At 41.9% G+C, this 20539-nt stretch overlaps 1 protein-coding gene across 3 annotated transcripts; it reads right to left on the bottom strand.

Annotated features, from left to right (window-relative positions):
- Positions 1–58: 58 nt before the first annotated feature.
- On the bottom strand, positions 59–16753 carry ZBTB1 (zinc finger and BTB domain containing 1). Of its 3 annotated transcripts, none has more exons than XM_030213951.1 (3): positions 16550–16753; positions 8075–8157; positions 59–3161 (listed from the first exon to the last, which is right to left on the bottom strand). In XM_030213951.1, the coding sequence occupies exon 3, from the start codon at positions 3139–3141 to the stop codon at positions 1039–1041; it is 2103 nt and encodes a 700-aa protein (XP_030069811.1). In that variant the 5' UTR covers positions 3142–3161; positions 8075–8157; positions 16550–16753; the 3' UTR covers positions 59–1038. The 3 variants fall into 3 exon arrangements, with proteins under 3 accessions (XP_030069811.1, XP_030069812.1, XP_030069813.1); XM_030213952.1 differs by having other exon boundaries at positions 8075–8154; XM_030213953.1 differs by lacking the exon at positions 8075–8157.
- Positions 16754–20539: the final 3786 nt, after the last annotated feature.

Genomic DNA, 20539 nt, shown 5'->3' with positions numbered 1-20539 from the left:
TATGCTGATTTGGGCAACCCTGGGAGAAGGACGCCCATCTTGCGATTTATGTCGAAAGATGGGCGTCCTCTTTCAAAAATAAGCCTGTTTGTAATTCTGGGCAAGTCACTTCATTTACTAAAAGTGTGTTCCCATGTTGTTTAACACAGGGCCTATGTTGTTTAACAATGGGCCCTGTGGGTCCACATAGTAACTGTTAATAAATAACCCCCTTTATCGCCTGTTGCCTCGGGTATCCACTTAGATTGTGGGTTCTGTTGGGTAGGGACGGAATACTAATGATGATGTAAGCTGCCTTGAACATAATTTTAAAAAGCAGGCTAAAAAATCTAGATCCAGTCCAGGCATGACTGTCTGCGGATGGCTGAGGCCAACAGAGATGGCTAAAGATGCAAAAGGAAAAGACTGTGACCCCCCAAACAGAAAAACTCATTTTTCCTTTCAAATGGTGTGTTGAGCTACATTCTTATAGTGCAATGTGGACAGCATTTCAGCATAGCCAGCTTTTGTTTTACAGAATTAAGTGCTGCTTAGGCTATGTTCATTGAGACTACTCAGAACTTAAAAAAATATTAAGCATAAATGTCTTTGAAAGAGTACATGCACAAAGATAAGCTTAGTTATGTTGCCTTATTTAAAATATTTTGAAAGCAGATATATGGTTCGATTTCTAAAACATTGTACAATGTTATGCTTTTTATTCTCTATTTTCTAGTAATATTTTGCACTATACTTTGTGCAACTAAAACCATTAATGAAAAATGTATTCCATTAGCCAACAATGTAGGTAATAAATATTTGCATATAGTATAGCCTTAGAAACACAGAAGATGAAGGAACGGTTAGCAAAAACAAGAATAGGGCTGAATTACTATGACATTTGTATCATTCTGTGCCATGGAAAAATCCCCTGGTAACTTGGGTCCAGTATTTACTGTTTGAAAGGGCTTTTTAAAAATTATATCTAAGATCACTGGGCTGTTTCCCATTCCCTTTGGTGTTTTCCCTGTTGTGAACTTTATGCATTTATGTGGAGTCTTAAATTCTTTTCAAATGCTTGGAATTGTAATGGGATCTCATATCTTTTCTCAAATTAAATTTTGCACCGCACACTCCACATGTATAAAGATGAACATCCATGTGTTGCTCCAACATCTCATTACTTGGGAATATCTGAAAGCAAACTTGGCATATTGTCTCACCAGCCGATAAATGAGATATCATATGACGCACGTGGTCATGTTTCCTGAAGTTTCCTTGCTCGCACATTGAACAAACATACCTGGCCATGCCTTTATGCATATCATTATGCAGTCGCAGCTGACGTTCTCTCAGAAACTGCTTTCCACAAGTTTGACAAACAAATTGTTTTTCCTTTGTATGGACCGTGTAGTGCTCCCTTAAATGGCAACGCTGGTAAAATCCTTTGCCACAAAGGTTACAGAAATGCTTTCGTCTATGGTCTCTATCACTGTCTTCTGGAATGGCACTCTTAAACATATCATGATCTAGGCAATGAGACATGTGCTCAACCACTAGGCTCTCAGTTTCAAAGCGCTGACCACAGTTTGGGCACCGAAATGGGCAGTTAGAATGCTTATACAACTGTCTATCTGGAAGACTGTTTCTCTGGAAATCATCCTCCCTCAGGTCATCAAACATTTCCACAAACATCACATCTCTTATTGCAGATGGGTTCTCAGAGTTGTCAGTAAAATCAATTCTTTCTTCGTCATTTCCTACCCCATTGATTGTCATATCTTGGGGTGCCCCGCAGCTGTGAGCATGTTCTTGTAGCTGTCTACCTTTGAGCAATATTTGGCCACATTTTCCACACGCACAGATATTTTCTATATGTTTAGACAAGTAATGAGATGATAGATCCTCCTCTGTTATTCTTAGCTCACACAGTTCACAAACTGCGTTCCATTCATCATCCTGCACTGTGCTATCTTTGGCATTCAAGGATCGTGTATGTTTTCCAGGATTCCGATGCGGATTTATGGGCATCTGGGGTTTCAGACACGTTACAGCATTTTGCTTTTCACCAATCTGGCTCTCCATATAATATCTGTAGAACGTTTCATCTTGTTCATCTTCCAGCTCTTCATTCTCTGAAGATTCGTTATAACCTTTATCAGAAATTTTAACAATGTTAATATCATCCATTTCCACAGCTGAGTTGTCATCTGGTTCGATCTTTATGATGATACCATTTCTGTCACCTGACCCTTTACCTTCTTCTACTCTATCAGACTGAATTGTATTTGACAAATGTAAGGAAGACTCATCAAGCGATTGACTCGTGTCTATTCTAGAACTATCTGTCTGAGCTGGGGATAGTTTAGACATTACAGAATCTCTCTCATTGAAGTCAGCTTCCTCGCAGCTGTACGACTTTACATTTTGGTACAAATTCCTGTTAGTGCACGTTAACACATGTTCCTCCAATAGCTTTTTACAGCTGAAAACAAATCCACACCCTTCACATGTGTAACTCCGTCCAAAGCGTCGTGGTCGCCCTTCTTTTAAGTTAGATAACTTAGAGACTATGTTTTTCTTACAGACATTAAAAGGCTGCTCGTGGAATCTGTTTAACTGTATGATCTCATTTGGCTCCTTGTCCTGTGAGGTGCCAACTGTTGAGCTTGCCTCCAGACACAAGCTACTCGATTCATCTTCGTTTTTAGTCACCGATTCCTCATACATACGCACACCAAATACCATTTTGCTATTATAACTGCTAGAAGCAGAGGAAGAGCATTTGAAACTAGAATTGTTGTTGTTATCCTGTATATCTTCCAAGCATTCAGGCACATTATACAGTTGCAAATAGCTCATTGCTATTCTGAACTGCTCAAAGTTTGCAGGGGCTGTCATAATTTTCCCTAAATACATAAACTGCAAGATGAGGTCAAAGCATTCTGCACTGATCTTCATGTTACTGAGGTTCAGTTGTGTAGTTGTGTGCTGGTGGTTCATAAAAACCATCCTGAAATAAGAGCTGCAAGCTGCTAGGACTGCCTTGTGTGCTTGAAAGTAAATGTCATCAATGGCGATGCAGCAGTCGCAGAGAAAGCCCCATTCCCTTTGGTTGTTTAGTTGCTGAAGAACATAACTGCTGTGGATTGGCCTTGCCATCTTGATTTTCAAACACAGGCCTGTATAGAAAAAAAACAAAAAAGAGAGAAAATTACAGTGTTACACCTTTCTTTCCATTCACTCAAAAAGTTGTACCACCACTCCAGTGTCTCAAAAGAATCTATTTCCCCTGTTGTGTGAATAATTCATTGAACCTGCACACATTTGAGGACATCTATAATGAGCTTTTATTATTATCATCTAGCTTTTCAGAAGGTGGATGAGTCTGTCATCCATTCCAAGTCAACAAACGGCTGAAAGTTAACTGACAGAAAGTGATCAGTTTATTTAACTATCTAAAGCAAACCCTGTCCCCCAAATACGACGACTCCCTTTTGATCCAACCCTTTGGTGAAAGCACTCCTGTCTAGATTTTGACATATGTCAGCTAGATTGCTGCTTAGCTCTGTCGCTTCCTCTTTGAGGGTTTATACCTACATTGGATTTCATTTGTCTTGTTTTTTGTTCTTACATTTTCCTTTATTTTTTAAATAATGGCTATACAATCATGGCCAGGTTCCTTCCTCTGAAAGATCTCCTACTCTGAGAAATACTGCACATGATACGTAGATACCCAGAGAAAAAAATAAACTGATCATGTGCCCCCTGATATTACTGAAAACCAGGGCTAGAAATTATCAAGATACCCCTCTCTGAGCACATGCAAACTCTGTACTGACACTTTGGGCAGGAAAGGAAGAGATGTTTCTACAGCTGGCAGAGGTCCTTTCACTCGCCATCAAAGAAATGTTTTGAAGATGTGACAGGACCCGTTTCTCTCTACTCTCACCAGAGTATCACAGGAACCTGTAGGAGGAAAGCAGTGCAGAGGATGCCGAAATTTCCCCTCCCTCCCTTCCCATGCACACTTCTTTTCTAAACAAGAAGCCTATGCAAGATAAGAAGGAGCTGCAGGAACCAGGAGCAAGCAGTCTCACCCTGTTACCACACTGCCAGCTTCCCAACTTCCTATCTTTGGTGTGAGAAGGAAATATAATGAAAAGGGAGATGGATGACAGGTGATATGGGGGTAGAAGAGATCACAACGAAAGATGGGTTGGGTAGCAGTGGGGTGGATACCACCACCACCATAGTAAAAGACTGGGAAAGAGATGGACAGGAGAGGAGAAACATGGAAGGCGAGGAAAAATGGGAAGATGGTGCTGGAGGAGAAGGTTTCATTGCTGGCTTTCTGGTTCAGAGACGGCAAACGCTTGTACCTTAGTGCTCCAATCAAGGCTGGTTTCCAGGATTTTCAAAAAAACATGACTTGCTTGCAACATTAAAGATCAGAGTTCTCCATCCTTGCCTTGCTACTATAGATTAAGCATCCCGCAAGCAGTGCTTACCAGTGTTTAAACACTAAGAAATCTAAACTAGTGCCTCAATCCATAGCCTCCCAGTGCTGCAGGCTTATCATTACGCTCCAATCAAAAAATCCAACTGTGCTACACACCGCTCAGCTGTTAACATGACTTTGGAGCTCATTTTCAAAAGAGAAAAACATCCAGAAAGTGGCATAAAACCGCATTTGGACGTTTTTCTCACAAGAACGTCTAAACTGGTATTTTCAAAACCAGTTTTTAGATGTTTTTCTATGAAGTTCGTTAGAAGTGCATTCAAATCAGAAGGGGGCGCACAGATCCTCCCCTTAACATGCTCCTGACACGCCCCCTTGGACATTTTTCAGCCATAATGGAACAAAACAAAAAAGTGTCCTGGACTAAAATTAAGACATCTTGAGCTACACCTGTTTTTATAATAAGGCACAAAAGTGTGCCCTAAATGACCAGATGACCACTGGAAGGAATCAGGGATGACTCCCTATACCCCCCAGTGGTCACTGACCCCCTCCCATCCCCATCAAATATGAATACAAATATGATTTAGCAGCCTCTATGACAGCCTCTGATGTTAGAGCCAGATCTATTAGAGCTGAATGCAGGTCCCTGGAGTAGTGTAGTGGTCAGTGCAGTGCACCATGGAGTGGGGAACTCTGGTCCCTATCTCCCTTTACCAGTCACATTTGTGGGGAAACTGTGAGCCCTACAAAACTCACCAGAAACCCACTGTACCCACATATAGGTGCCCCCTTCACCCATAAGGGCTATTGTAGTGGTGTACAGTTGTGGGCAGTGGGTTTTGGAGGGTTCAGCAGACAAGATAAGGGAGCAACAGTGAGATGTGTACCTGGGAGCATGTTTTTGAAGTCCACTACAGTGCCCTTTAGGGTGCCCCATTTATTTCCTGGGATGTCTAGGAGACCAGTCTACTAAAAATGCTGGCTACATCCCAATGGCTTGATTTTCTACATTTTTCACTTGGACTTTTTTTTTTTTTTGATGGACCGGAAAAAAAAAAAAAAACATCCAAAGCACAAAACCTTGTTAGAAGCAGTATTTTCCAAAACAAAAGATAGACTTTTTCTTTTTGAAAAAGAACTTCTTTCCTATTCAGATTTTGGATGTTTTTTTGCAAAACGTCTGAAGTCGGACTTAGACGTCATATTGAAAATGCCCCTCCACATGTGTTAAATGTACACAAAAACGTTGAACCAACCAACCAACCATACAGAAAATGCAAAAAGAACCAATTACCATCAATTCAAACCCCCTCAGTCCCCAAGACAACCCTAATCTCTATCCCATCCGAACCCCCCCTACTCCCTAAGAACAACTATCCCGTGTGTTAACATTACTTTAATCATCATATTGGTCAGGCACGGGATAAAATTTTAACATGTTTCAAAAGTGTCTTCCCCAGGGGACAAAGTGCACTTCCTAGTAGAACTCCTCATTCACTTACATTTACCAAACTGCAGCTGTTCAAATGCAATCTATTATTTAATGCTAAAAACACTGAAAATGATATACATAAAATTGGTCAATAGAAATAGAATAAAATAAAACATAGAAAAGAAAATAAGATGACACCTTTTTTATTGGACTAACTTAATCCATTTTTTGATTAGCTTTCGAAGGTAGCCCTTCTTCGTTAGATCAGAAATAAGCAAATTTTGATAAGTAACAGCATATACAAGTGAAACATCGAAGTATTTCAGTGGCAGTCTGAAAGGATGAGGGAGGGGGTGGGCTAGGTGAGAAACAAAGAAGGCTGAGAGGATGGGGGACAGGGAGATATGCATGGTGATCAGAGGGTGACAAAGCAGTGAAATTTCATGGTTTATAATAGGCTAGAAAACCCAGATCTTTGTTAAGTCCTGTCTGGTGAGTGTCAAAATATTTAATCATTTTAACTTCAAAGGTCTTGCGTTCCTGTATTGTTTTAAAGTTTCCTTTAAGTATTCTCACTATAAAATCATTAGCACAGTGTTCTTGTTTTGTAAAGTGCTGTCCCACAGAGGTAACATCTTGGTTGGCACTGGCATTTTTCATATGATGTCTATGTAAATTAAATCTCTTCTTCAGCATCTGGCTTGTTTCTCCAATATAGCACCCTTCGCCACATTTTTTACACTGTATGACATATACTACACTGGAAGATGAGCATGTGAAGGATTCCTTTATGTTGAATATTTTTCCTTTGTGAATGACTGTGGGGTCCTGTGAAATGTTTTGGCATAGTTTGCAGCTGGATATTTGCAAGGATGTGTGCCATTCTCTTTTTTTTGGGTCTCTGTTGAGAGCTTGCTTCTCACTAGCTTGTGTTTTAAATTGGGTGGCTGTCGTAAGGCCAGCACTGGTGGGGATGGGAATATCTCTTTCAGTAATTCATCCTCCTGGAGTAGTGGCTACAGATCTCTTATGATTTTCCTCAGTTTTTCCAGCTCTGGGTTGTATGTCATTACAAGAGGGATTCTGTCTGTGGCTTTCTTTTCCTTGTATTGTAGCAGATTTTCCCTGGGTGTTTTGAGGGAAGAGGCAATATTCTTGGAGATTATTTTGGGGTTGTATCCTTTCTGTTCGAAGGATGCCATCAAGATTTTGAGGTGCCTATCTCTGTCCGTTGGGTCAGAGCAGATACGGTGGTATCTTGTGGTTTGGCTGTGGATAATGGATTTTTTTGTAAGTGAAGGGTGGAAGCTGCAGTTGTGGAGGTAGCTGCATTTGTCTGTGGGTTTCCTATATATGGATGTTTGTATGTAACCATTGCTGATTGAAACTGTGGTGTCCAAAAAATTGACTTTTTCTGGGGAGTAGTCAATTTTGAATCTGATTGTAGGATGGTATGTATTGAAAGAACTGTAAAATTGTTTTAGAGTTTCTTCCCCCTCAATCCAAATCATAAAAATGTCATCAATATACCGGTAGTATTTTAGGGGTGTGGTCTGATATGTATTCAGAAATGGCTCTTCCAGTTCAGCCATAAAGAAGTTAGCATATTGGGGTGCTGCCCTGGTGCCCATCGCAGTGCCCATGATTTGTAGGTAGATATCACTTATATATGCTGTTACTTATCAAAATTTGCTTATTTTTGATCTGACGACAAAGGGCTACCTTCGAAAGCTAATCAAAAAATGTATTAAGTTAGTCCAATAAAAAAGGTATCATCTTATTTTCTTTTCTATGTTTTATTTTATTCTATTTCTATTGACTGGCTTTAGAAGTGGACTAACACGGCTACCACATCTCTCTACACATAAAATTGGAGACTTGGAGAGGCATTTTCGAAAGAAACGTCCAAGTTGCAATTTGGACGTCCTTGCAAAATGGTGAAATCCAGGGGCGGGGAAACCCATATTTTCGAAACAAGATGGATGTTCATCTTTTGTTTCAAAAATACCGTCAGAGATGTCCAAATCCTTAAAGACGTCCTTAGACATGGACGTTTCTGACTTTCAGCGATTTTCGAAATCAAAGACGTCCATGTCTATTCTGTATCTCAAAGTTTTTTGGTCATTTATAGTAACCGAATGGAGTTTTTTTTATAACTAATGATTGGGGGAGAGCCACCCACGGATATGAAGGTTTACCTTACAAGTGGATGAGAATCTCGTAGTGTCTGAAGTCTTTTTTTCTCCACGGATAAGTGATTGATAGATGTCACATGACCCTTCTAGAGAAACAGAATAGAAAAGTGGAGAATTATTGGTGAACTGTGGTAATTGAAATCACCCATTATTATAGCGCTGACCAATTTACCAGCTTTCCTAATCTCTGTAAACATTTCTTCATCCGTCTGTTCGTTCTGTCCCAGTGGACAGTAGTACAGCCCTAGAAGAATACTCCTTCCCTTCAAACATGGAATTTCTATCCATAATGAATCCATGCTGCTATCTGTGTCATGTGAAATCTTTATTTTATTTGACTCAATTCCCTCTTTAACATATAGTGCAACCCACCCTCCAATTTGATCCTATCATTGCGATACAATTTGTACCCTGTTAACACAGTGTCCCACTGATTGTCCTCTTTCTACCAAGTCTCTGAGATGCCTATTATATCTATCTAATCATTTAGTGCTATATATTCTAACTCTGCCATCTTACTTTTTAGGCTTCTAGCATCTGTATGCAGGAACTTCAAACTGTGGTTTTTCCTTGGATCTACAATCTGCTTAGAAATTCAAGGGGATTATGTGCATCCTTTATCTTGCTCTCTCATTAAGCACACCTGGCTTACTTTTAGCATTGCTGAAATCTCTCTAGATTCCCTAAATGTGTTGTTTCAATAGTATTCTTCAAGGATATTCCACATCGAACCATGCACTCCTGGGAGACTGTCGGCCCCCCATTCTAGTTTAAAAGCTGCTCTATCTCCTTTTTAAAAGTTAGCGCCAGCAGCCTGGTTCCATCCTTTCGGAACAGTCTCCCCCTTTCCAAGAATGTCACCCAGTTCCTAACAAATCTAAATCCCTCATCCCTGCACCATTGTCTCAACCATGCATTAAAACTTTGGCGCTCTGCCTGCCTTTTGGGTCCTGTGCGTGGAACAGGGAGCATCTCTGAAAATGTGACCCTGGAGGATCTGGAATTCAGCTTTCTACCTAGGAGCCTAAATTTTGCTTTCAGAACCTCTCTCCCACATTTTCCTATGTCATTGGTACCCACATGTACCAAGACAACCGGCTCCTCCCCAGCACTATCTAAGATCCTGTCTAGGTGACGCATGAGGTCCCCCACCTTTGCACCAGGCAGGCAAGTCACCAGGCGATCCTCATGTCAACCAGCCACCCAGCTATACCTTATATACCTTATGATCGAATCACCAACTACAGCTGCCCTCACCCTTCCCTCCTGGGCAGAAGTTGTGAGAGGGTAGTACATCCCCTGGTGGGCAGGTCCTGGCTACAGGAGTACTTCCTACTTCACCAGGGTGATGCTCTCTTTCTAGGAGACCTCCCTCTTCCAAGGCAGCACAGGGGCTGCCAGACTGGAGGTGGGCCTGCTCTACAATGTCCCTGCAGGTCTCCTCTCTGTGCCTCTCTGTCTCCCTCAGCTCCACCAAGTCTGCTACTCTAGCCTCAAGACAACGAACCCATTCTCTGAGAGCTAGGAGCTCTTTGCATCGGGCACACACATATAACCATTTACCAACTGGGAGATTATCATACATGTGACACTTAATACAAAAGACTGGATAGCACCCCTATCGCTGCTGGGCTGGTGTCTCCATCTTAGTATTTTTGAGTTTTTCAATAATTTAAAACTTGCTAAGGTATTAAGGATATTAGCCTAATATAAAAATGTCTTTAGTTTATATGGTATATTGTGTGATTTACTTAGTGTTTTCTTATTAGGAACTAATGAAATGTAATTAAAACTCTGTAAGAACACTCCTCGCTTGTTATGCTAATTACAATAACGGACTATAAATGAAGAGTTGTGCCAGGGGTGTACTAGATAGTACTCTGCAAAATATTAGCCATTTTCTGGACACTAGTACTTTATTTAGCACATCGCATTTGGGAGCCTATTTACTAGCCTGAGTTAAGATTTTGCACTTAGGGCTTCTTTTACAAAGCCATGCTAGCAATTCCTGTGCGGCAAATGAAAGGAAGCGCTTTCAATTCCTATGGCCTTGCTTTAGCATGGATTTGCAAAAGAAGCCGTTAATGTATGTTGACAGCCAAAGTTATGTGTAAAATATGTCAACTATTGCAGGCATTCCAAGCATTTTGGATAAGGCAGCCATACAGTTAAACACAGAGCAATGCTCACGATCATCCATTAACTGCAGGGCCAATAATGGGGAAGTAGCCATGGCTTTGAAGGTGTAGCTAACTGCACTACATTGTCTGCTGTGTTAGTTAACATGTGATAGCAACCTCTGTATTACCGCAAGGCACAGTTCCTACCCATACCACACCCTCTAATATAGATTTACCTCCTTAATGCAAGAAATTCTTAAAGTCATTCCCACATGTATGTGACCACATATGCATGTAAATTACCTCTTACAGAATACCAACTGTGTAAAAGTATACGCTTTGGCATTAAGGTGGGTACTTTGCTGGTGGCCACACACGTAGGAGTTTGGACAGAGTGTGGGCAATGCACACAAGTGTGTGTATAGATTATAAAAAGCTATAATTTGTGCACAAACTTGCAAAATATAGACGTAATAGATATGGGAGACTTACATTAAGAGCTTATAAAGAAAAACTAGGTGCCCACCCATGGCACCTTGTTATAAAATTCCCTTCTATGTTTAGTTTAACATGGTAATTAGTGTGTACCAATTACGTTGTGTTAACTATGGCACTGAACCATTTGCACGTTAAAAATACAACTTAGTAAATAGGGTCCTTTTTTCAGGGTGGTAGCCTGAGAAGGTGACCTTTGCAACCACACAGGCTAGGTAATTTATGTGGGAGCCATTGAGAAGTCAGCAGGTTCCTGAGGAAGGAGAGTTTTCTCCGAAACGGAGCTCCGTAGAAATGGTAGGCTCCTCATGAAAGGATTTGGAAGACAGAAAAGATAAGCGCATCTGTTGAATTGATAATCACCCATGTTGCAGTGTTTGAATATTGTGGGAGTTGCATGGACGTTTTGTAAGGACTGGAGCTACACACTGAAAATTATATTGTTGGACAGTGTGCGTCTTGAATATTTATGTGATTTACACACAATTTAATTTTGGCATTTTCTACCACACTAAGGAGCCCTATGATGGTGTGAATTTGAGTGCACCTATAAAATAAGGTTCACTCCGAGTGTAAGAAACTCCGCAGCCAAGCAACTGGCCTAATCTATTGCTCATACATTCACACTGCGGTCTCCTTTCACATTAATTTATTAATTTGTTATTATTTGTTCACTGAAGTTTTGACACACAATGTCCACAATATAACTTGTTCTAGATTGCAAATTAATACTGTCAAGTACTGAGCATGATGTAAATAGGAACAACAAACATAGTTTGAAATGTCTATACGCGAATGCCAGGAGCCTAAGAAATAAGATGGGAGAGTTAGAATATATTGCACTAAATGAAAAATTAGATGTAATAGACATCTCTGAGACCTGGTAGAAGGAGGATAACCAGTGGGACACTGTCATACCGGAGTACAAATTATATCGTAGTGATAGGGTAGATCGAATTGGTGGAGGGGTAGCATTGTATATTAACGACAGCCTTGAATCAAATAGATTGAAAATTCTGCAGGAAACAAAACACTTCTTGGAATCACTGTGGATTGAAGTTCCATGTGTACTACCATCCGCCTGGGGCCGCTTGATAACAGTGATCATAATATGATCGGATTTGATATTAGCTTTGAAATAAGTATACATAGGAAATCAAATACATTAGCGTTTAACTTTAAAAAAGGAGACTGTGATAAAATGAGAACGGTGAAAAGAAAACTCAGAGGAGTGACTGCGAGGGTCAAAAATTTACATCAGGCATGGATGCTGTTCAAAAACACCATCCTGGAAGCCCAGGCCAAATATATTCCGCGTATTAAAAAAGGAGGACGGAAGACCAAACGACAGCCGGTGTGGTTAAAAAGTGAGGTGAAGGAAGCTATTAGAGCTAAAAGAAAATCCTTCAGAAAATGGAAGAAGGAACCGACTGAAAATAATGAGAAACGGCATAAGGAATGTCAAGTCAAATCCAAAGCGCTGATAAGGAAGGCCAAGAGGGACCTCGAAAAAAAGATTGCACTGGAGGCAAAAACACATAGTAAAATTTTATTAGGTATATTAAAAGCAGGAAGCCGGCAAAAGAATCGGTTGGACCGCTAGATGACCAAGGAGTAAAAGGGGCAATCAGAGAAGACAAAGCCGTAGCGGAGAGATTAAATGAATTCTTTGCTTCGGTCTTCACCGAGGAAGATTTGGGTGGGATACTGGTGCCGGAAATGGTATTCGAAGCTGACGAGTCAGAGAAACTTAATGAATTCTCTGTAAACCCGGAGGATGTAATGGGCAGTTCTACATACTGAAGAGTAGCAAATCTCCTGGACCGGATGGTATTCATCCCAGAGTACTGATAGAACTGAAAAATGAGTTTGCGGAGCTATTGTTAGTAATATGTAATTTATCCTTAAAATCGAGCGTGGTACCGGAAGATTGGAGGGTGGCCAATGTAACGCCAATTTTTTTTAAAAAGGTTCCAGAGGATATCTGGGAAATTATAGACCGGTGAGTCTGGCGTCGGTGCCAAGCAAAATGGTAGAGACTATTATTAAGAACAAAATTACAGAGCATATTCAAAAGCATGGATTCATGAGTGGAGGAGTGGCCTAGTGGTTAGGGTGGTGGACTTTGGTCCTGGGGAACTGAGGAACTGAGTTCGATTCCCGGCACAGGCAGCTCCTTGTGACTCAGGGCAAGTCACTTAACCCTCCATTGTCCCATGTAAGCCACACTGAGCCTGCCATGAGTGGGAAAGCGCCGGGTACAAATGTAACAAAAATTAGACAGTCAACATGGATTTAGTGAAGGGAAATCTTGCCTCACCAATCTACTACATTTCTTTGAAGGGGTGAACAAACGTGGATAAAGGTGAGCCGGTAGATATTGTGTATCTAGATTTTCAGAAGGCATTTGACAAAGTACCTCATGAAAGACTCCAGAGGAAATTGGAGAGTCATGGGATAGGAGGTACTGTTCTATTGTGGATTAAAAACTGGTTAAAAGATAGAAAACAGAGAGTAGGATTAAATGGTCAATATTCTCAATGAAGAAGGGTAGTTAGTGGGGTTCCCCAGGGGTTTTGTGCTGGGGCCGCTACTTTTTAACATATTTATAAATGACCTAGAGATGAGAGTAACTAGTGAGGTAATTAAATTTGCTGATGACACAAAGTTATTCAAAGTCGTTAAATCGCGGGAGGATTGTGAAAAATTACAAGAGGACCTTATGAGACTGGGCATCTAAATGGCTGATGATGTTTAATGTGAGCAAGTGCAAAGTGATGCATGTGGGAAAGAGGAACCCGAATTATAGCTACGTCATGCAAGATTCCACATTAGGAGTCACAGACCAAGAAAGGGATCTAGGTGTCGTCGTTGATGATACGTTGAAACCTTCTGCTGTGTGCTGCTGCGGCTAAGAAAACAAATAGAATGTTAGGTATTATTAGGAAAGGAATGGAAAACAAAAATGAGGATGTTATAATGCCTTTGTAGCGCTCCATGGTGCTACCGCACCTCAAATATTGTGTTCAATTCTGGTCACCGTATCTCAAAAAAGATATAGTGGAATTAGAAAAGGTGCCGAGAAGGGCGACGAAAATGATAAAGGGGATGGGACGACTTGCCTATGAGGAAAGGCTAAAGCGGCTAGGGCTCTTCAGCTTGGAGAAAAGGCGGCTGAGGGGAGATATGATAGAGGTCTATAAAATAATGAGTGGAGTTGAACGGGTAGGTGTCTGTTCACGCTTTCCAAAAATACTAGGTCTAGGGGGCATGCGATGAAGCTACAATGTAGTAAATTTAAAACGAATCGGAGAAACTTTTTTCTTCACTCAACGTGTAATTAAACTCTGGAATTCGTTGCCAGAGAATGTGGTAAAGGCGGTTAGCTTAGCAGAGTTTTAAAAAGGTTTGGACGGCTTCCTAAAGGAAAAGTCCATAGACCATTATTAAATGGACTTGGGGAAAATCCACTATTTCTGGGATAAGCAGTATAAACTGTTTTGTACTTTTTTGGGATCTTGCCAGGTATTTGTGATCTGCATTGGCCACTGTTGGAAACAGGATGCTGGGCTTGATGGACCTTTGGTCTTTCCCAGTATGGCAATACTTATGTACTTATATGTACTTATCCCATTGGGAATGTATTCTATTTTCGACTATTTGGAAAGGCAAGGGCCATAGCAGATGCACTGACATCGCTGTCCCTGTCAGATTCTTAGCAACCTGTGAATTCTGCCACACACCTAATCACTAGCCTGCGACAAGGAGAGAGATATCAGTGAAGGTTATCCAGTTCAAGTTTCAAACCTCAATTCTGCAAAAATCCAATACAGAGCTAAATATCTCTCAAGTTAGCTACATTTGGGGTCCTTTTACTAAGCTGCAGTAAAAAATGGCCTTAGCACACCCTTGCACAAGTTTTTCCTGCATGCTAAGGCTAATTTTACCACAGCCGTAAAAATGGCCATGCCCTAATGTTGCCATTAAAAAAGCGTTAGCACATGCACACTTAATGCTATCTATTGTATAAGTGGTAAGGACTCATGCACTATTTCTGCACTAACCACTTAACATGCGGTAATGTAGCTGCACTAAGGGGCCCTTTTATAGAGTGACGTACCGCTTGGTCTTCCGGGACTACCACCAACGGTTGTCCCGCCCCGAGCACGCACCATTTCCAGGGGACAAAGAAACCCCCTGGAAATGGCTTGCACGGTGGTATTCAGGAATCGGCGTGCACTGCCCAGTTACAGCCGGGTAGGCGCTTGAGCCCTTATCGCCACCTCAATGGGTGGCGGTAAGGGCTCCCTGTCGCATGGTCATGCAGTAAGAGCTCTCTTACCACATGGTCATGTGTGCCTGGAGTCTTTTTACCTGCTACAGTATAAAGGGCCCTAGCGTGCAGGAAAGATGGCCCCCGCCACTAGCGTTGGGCCCTTTATCCCACAGCTTGGCTTGGTAAAAGAACCCCTGATTAGTGCAGGAATGGCCACTCTCTGCACCCAGACAAGCCTCCTTAAAAAAAAAAATATATATATATATTTCGTACTTACTGCAGGATGTCCGAGTACTTCCCGCAGTTTGCCATTTTAAGCTGCATTTGGTGCACATTAGCACCTAGCACAGCTTAGTAAAAGGGACTATTTATTTTTTGCACCATGCAAAAAAATAAATACAATGTTAAAACCTCCACATAGCCCATCAATTTATATAAAATGGAAACCTTGACGTGCCATGATAATCTGCATGATTAGCGTCTGCCACACTAAAACCCAGCTCAGGAAACTGATGAGGGGTATTATGGGAGTTCCCCTAAATGCAGGTTACAGGTCTCAGTATGAGGCCTGTATGTGGAGGTCGGATTTACACGGTGATAACTGTAGGAGTGACTTAAAAAAAAAAAAAGGTAAGCACTTTAAAAATGTGAAACATCGATAACTTCCCTGAAAAGAAATACAAAATTATAATAAAATAAGAATAAGTCCAACTGAGCTGCAATAAAAAAAACTGCTAGCTTAAGAAATAATCTTCCCCACTGTCTGAGGATTCACAATTTGCACCTAAATGTTCAACTGCAGTGCACCGCAATGTTTGGGGTTAAATATGTCTGTTTACATAATCAACTTAAGACTTGAAGGTCAATTACCATTCCCCTCTACAATCTCAGAAAAACATTTAAAAAAAAAAAACCAAAATCTAGCTACTGCAAAAAAAAAAAAAATCCAACACTGTCAGACCATCATGAAAACTACATTCCATTTTTCTCGTTTCTTTGCTGCTGTCTGTATAGTCGGAAAAGAAGCAACTGCAATAAATAGGCGCATTTGTCATTCGACCGCTCTCTTCGGTGTGACCAAACTCCAAAGTCACGTCTCGGCTGCAGCCAATGGACGGGTAGCAGCGCAAGGCACGGTGCATACTCCAGTGCTGTCAATCAAAGCGCCGAGCCCGGCCGTGAAACTAGCGCCAGGAACTCGACTACTTCAACAACCCGAACAAAAAAAAAAAATCATTCCAGGGCGCGAGCGGTCTTGTTTCTTTTATTTTCACAAACCGTTTCTTTCAGCGAACATCAGAAAAGTACAAGGCCGAGAACGCGCGTGTCACGACGGGCCGCGCGAGGCCATTTCCCGGGAGCCGCGCGGAAGAGCAGCTGCGGCGCGTGCCGCCCAGTCCCCTTCCTACCTCACGCAACCGCCCCGCACCACACAAGCGAGGCCATTTTCACAAAGAGAACACACCCGCCGCAATACACACACACACACAGAAAGAAAAGAAGCACAGAAAAGCAAAAGTTCAGGGACGTAAATATTAGCAGTGATCGGAATGAAAACAAGGCCAAGCGGTGCTCGCAGGGACTTACCCGCTGCGGAGTTTTCAGGGGGACGAAGTTGCAGTGTCGAGCCCCTGCGTGTGACTGCAACAAAGCACTTCCGCAATCCGCAGCAGCAGAGCCGCGCCTCAAGCACTAACCGCACTAATCCGGCCGCGTACGTTCCTCGCCGCCACTTGCCGACCGCCTGCAACAGTCAAACCGGCGCTCCTTTCCCCGCACAGAGCCTGCCAGCCGGGCACCAAACGTAGGGGCCGGGAGCTGCCCACGCCTGCAACGCAAAAAAAAAAAAAAAACCTCAACCAACGTGCGTCCAGTGCCCGGGGCACACTGCCTGCCGTGCATATAGCTTGCCAATCATGTACTGGGTTTGGTCACCCTGGGAAGGAAGGCCAAATAGTCCATTTTTTTCTACAGACAAGCTAAATTGATTTTAATTTAAATATATAAAATGCAAATATATATATATATTAGATGTAAGCCAAGGTGATGCACATTGGAAAGAATAATCCGAATCAGTTACCTGATGCTAGGATGATCTACCTTGGTCAGCACTCAAGTATATCTATCAAGTATATATATATATATATATATATATACTTGATAGATATACTTGAGTTACCTGATGCTAGGATGATCTACCTTGGTCAGCACTCAAGTATATATATATATATATATATATATATATATATATATATATATATATATATATATATACTTGAGTGCTGACCAAGGTAGATCATCCTAGCATCAGGTAACTGATTCGGATTATTCTTTCCAATGTGCATCACCTTGGCTTACATCTAATATATATATATATATATATATATATATATATATATATATACTTGATAGATATACTTGAGTGCTGACCAAGGTAGATCATCCTAGCATCAGGTAACTGATTCGGATTATTCTTTCCAATGTGCATCACCTTGGCTCACATCTAATATATATATTTTTTTGTTTGTTTTTGCTGTGCACATGTGTTATTTTCATTAGATGTGAGCCGAAAAAAAGCACGGTCTAGATTGGAGCCCCTATTGTAACCTCCTCTAACAATGTGGGAACGTTTGCTCTAGGCAAGGGATCATAATATCTGTGCTTTGCCATTTTTCCATCAATTTGTGAGGATCTTACTGCCACCCTTCCAGAATAATACTATATACACAGTACTCTCGCATTATATAATAAACTTTGCCCATTAGAATATCCTAAATTATAGGCAGGATATACTATTGCAGATTTTCAGAGCATCTCTGGTTTGAATACTGGCTAATGTAATGCATTTCAATAGGAGATTAAGTCTATAATAGCAGAGTGAATTGGCCAATTAGTCTTTATTTTTGGTCATCTACTGTGTTGACAATGTAGAGTGGGTTATTACATAGCACTTTTATTCAAATAGTTATAGTGCCTACAGATTCCCAAAAGGAAATATTTTCTGAGACGTCCTATGATAGATTGGGTTGAGATTCATCCGTAACATTGAGGTTAGAATCCTCACACTAGCTTAAAGTGTAATGGGATTCTTCAACTTTAATCTAACATCTTATTGGAAAGACAAAACTTTCAGTACCACAATGACACATTTCAGTATATTGGGACACAAGTTCCCTGTTGATTTTGGAAAATAAAACAAGTAGGGGAAACCTGGAGCATGGCTGATGGAATTCTTTCCAGATCCTCTGTGCATAAGAACATAAGAGTAGCTGTACTGGGTCAGACCAATGGTCCATCTAGCCCAGTATCCTGTTTTACAAACAGTGGCCAAGCCAAGTCACAAGTACCTGGCAGAAACCCAAATTGTGGCAACACTCCATACTACAAATCCCAGGGCAAGCAGTTGCTTCCCATGTCTGTCTCAATAGCAGTCTATGGACTTTCCTCCAGGAATTTGTCCGAACTTTTTTTAAACCCAGATATACTAACTGCTGTTACCACATCTTCCGGCAAAGAGTTCCAGAGCTTAACCATTTGCTGAGTGACAAAATATTTCCTCCTATTTGTTTTAAAAGTATTTCCATATAACTTCCTCGAGTGTCCCCTAGTCTTTGTACTTTTGAAACGAGTAAAAAAATCAACTTACTTCTACTCATTCTACACCCTACCTTCTCTGTACCTTGGCTTTGTTGTGTGTGTCTATGTATGTTTGTGACAGAAATGCCAAGTTACCCAGTTCCAGGCTGGAGACCTTTTAGCCATCCTGGGTTTGAAATTACATCCCAAAGCAGTGTGAGATTGTAATGCCTGATCCTGCCCATTGAGACCTGTGCTCAAAGTCCCAAAATGCACCAGGATGGGGTGGTCAGAAATCCAGGACTGCATTAAAATCTCAAGCATGGAACTGGGCAACTTGGCATCTCTGTTGTGATTCCTGTGTTAGATCACTTGAATATGTGGAAATAGGGGTCAACAAACAAGTAGTAGGTGGTGCATTGTTAGTCCAATAAAAATATATTTTTTAGTTTTCCATAGTTGCCCTTTCTTCATGAGGTCATCTGACCTGATGAAGAGAGGATAACTCTGGAAAGGTTATCAAAGATACATTGTTAGTTCAACAAAAATAAATCAACTCCAGCTTGGTTATTACCGCTTCCGTGTTGTATGTAAATATATGACAAGAAGAGTGACCAGAAGGGTGTCATGGCTGTTTCCCAAGTCCCAACTTGCCTTTCCTTCCAGTGGTTGGGCTCCACAGCTTCTCCAGACCACCTCCCTGATAATGTGTCTCTCTTGCATTGATACCTCTGCTGCCAGTTTCCTAAGCCTCACTCTGATGTTCTCGCATCCTAGCCTCCTTCCAGAGACTATCCACTACTATTACTACTAATCATTTCTATAGCGCTACTAGATGTACGCAGCGCTGTATACATTATATACAGGTACTTTCTCTGTCCCTAGGGGGCTCACAATCTAAGTTTTTTGTACCTGGGGCAATGGAGGGTTAAGTGACTTGCCCAAGGCAGGGGTGTAGCCAGACTTCGGTGGGAGGGGGGTCCAGAGCCCAAGGTGAGGGAGCACATTTTAGCCCCCCCCCCCCAGCGCCACTGACCCTCTCGACCCCCCCTTCTGCCGCCAACCCGCCGTTGCCTACCTTTGCTGGTGGGGGTTGGGGTCCTCTGCCAGCAAAGGCAGGCGACGGCGGGTTGGCAGCAGGTTGGGGGAGGGGTCGGGCAAGTCATTGGCAGGGGGCTCCAGGGCCAAATCTACGGGGGCCCAGGCTCCACATAGCTACGCCACTGGCCCAAGGTCACAAGGAGCTGCAGTGGAAATCAAACCCAGGTTGCCAGGATCAAAGCCTGCTGCACTAACCATTAGGCTCCTCCACTATCCAAGGCTTAGTGATGTCACAGTTTTCTAGCCTGTCGCTGGTGCCCCTGCTGTGTTCTGCAGTACGTTCCAAGCCTCATTCCAGTACACCAGAAGATGTGACATAATTAGTGAGGGCCTTTATAAGGAACCATGAGACTCTCATGCATTGCCTTTGCAACAAGGTTTCCTGTCTAGTTGTGTATGCCTGGTCTTATGGTATCTCCTATTCAAATTTGACCTCAGCTTCAGTTCCAGCCCTGCTTTTCTTCAGCTTTAGTTCCAGCCCTGTCTGTCTTCAGCTCTACTCCCAGCCTAGCTCTGCTTGTCTCCAGCTCCAGTTCTGCCTGGCCTGGGTTTTGCCTTAGTGCTTTGTCCTGCCCGGGTGGTTCACCTGCCGCTAGCTGATATCCAGCAGTGGTCCAAGGGCTCACCTTCCCTGAGTTTGTGACAAGGGGAGAGACAGTTTGGAAGGAGTAACTCCCAAACTGCTATGTTTTACTGTATTAAAGTTTCTGTGTTGCAGAAGTTGGAACTGCTTCTTCCATAGATATCAACTAGACCATTTTTGTTGGTGTTGGTAGGGGTGGCTTATTTCTTTGGAACCCCCAACTTGATCTGGCCCATTTTTTAACTCAGTATGTCTTTTCTCCCAGGAGCGGCCCAAGGCAAGATGCCACCTGAGGCAGGGCTGAGATGCCACCCCCC

The sequence above is a fragment of the Microcaecilia unicolor genome, chromosome 9, assembly GCF_901765095.1.
Source record: "Microcaecilia unicolor chromosome 9, aMicUni1.1, whole genome shotgun sequence".
In the NCBI taxonomy this organism is placed as follows: domain Eukaryota; kingdom Metazoa; phylum Chordata; class Amphibia; order Gymnophiona; family Siphonopidae; genus Microcaecilia; species Microcaecilia unicolor.
Note: the sequence above shows the minus strand (reverse complement) of the source record. Positions and strands in the feature narration are given on the sequence as shown.

Bases quoted from the DNA above. Each gene is read 5' to 3' on its own strand.
- ZBTB1 (XM_030213951.1), bottom strand. From the start codon at position 3,141: ATGGCAAGGCCAATCCACAGCAGTTATGTTCTTCAGCAACTAAACAAC.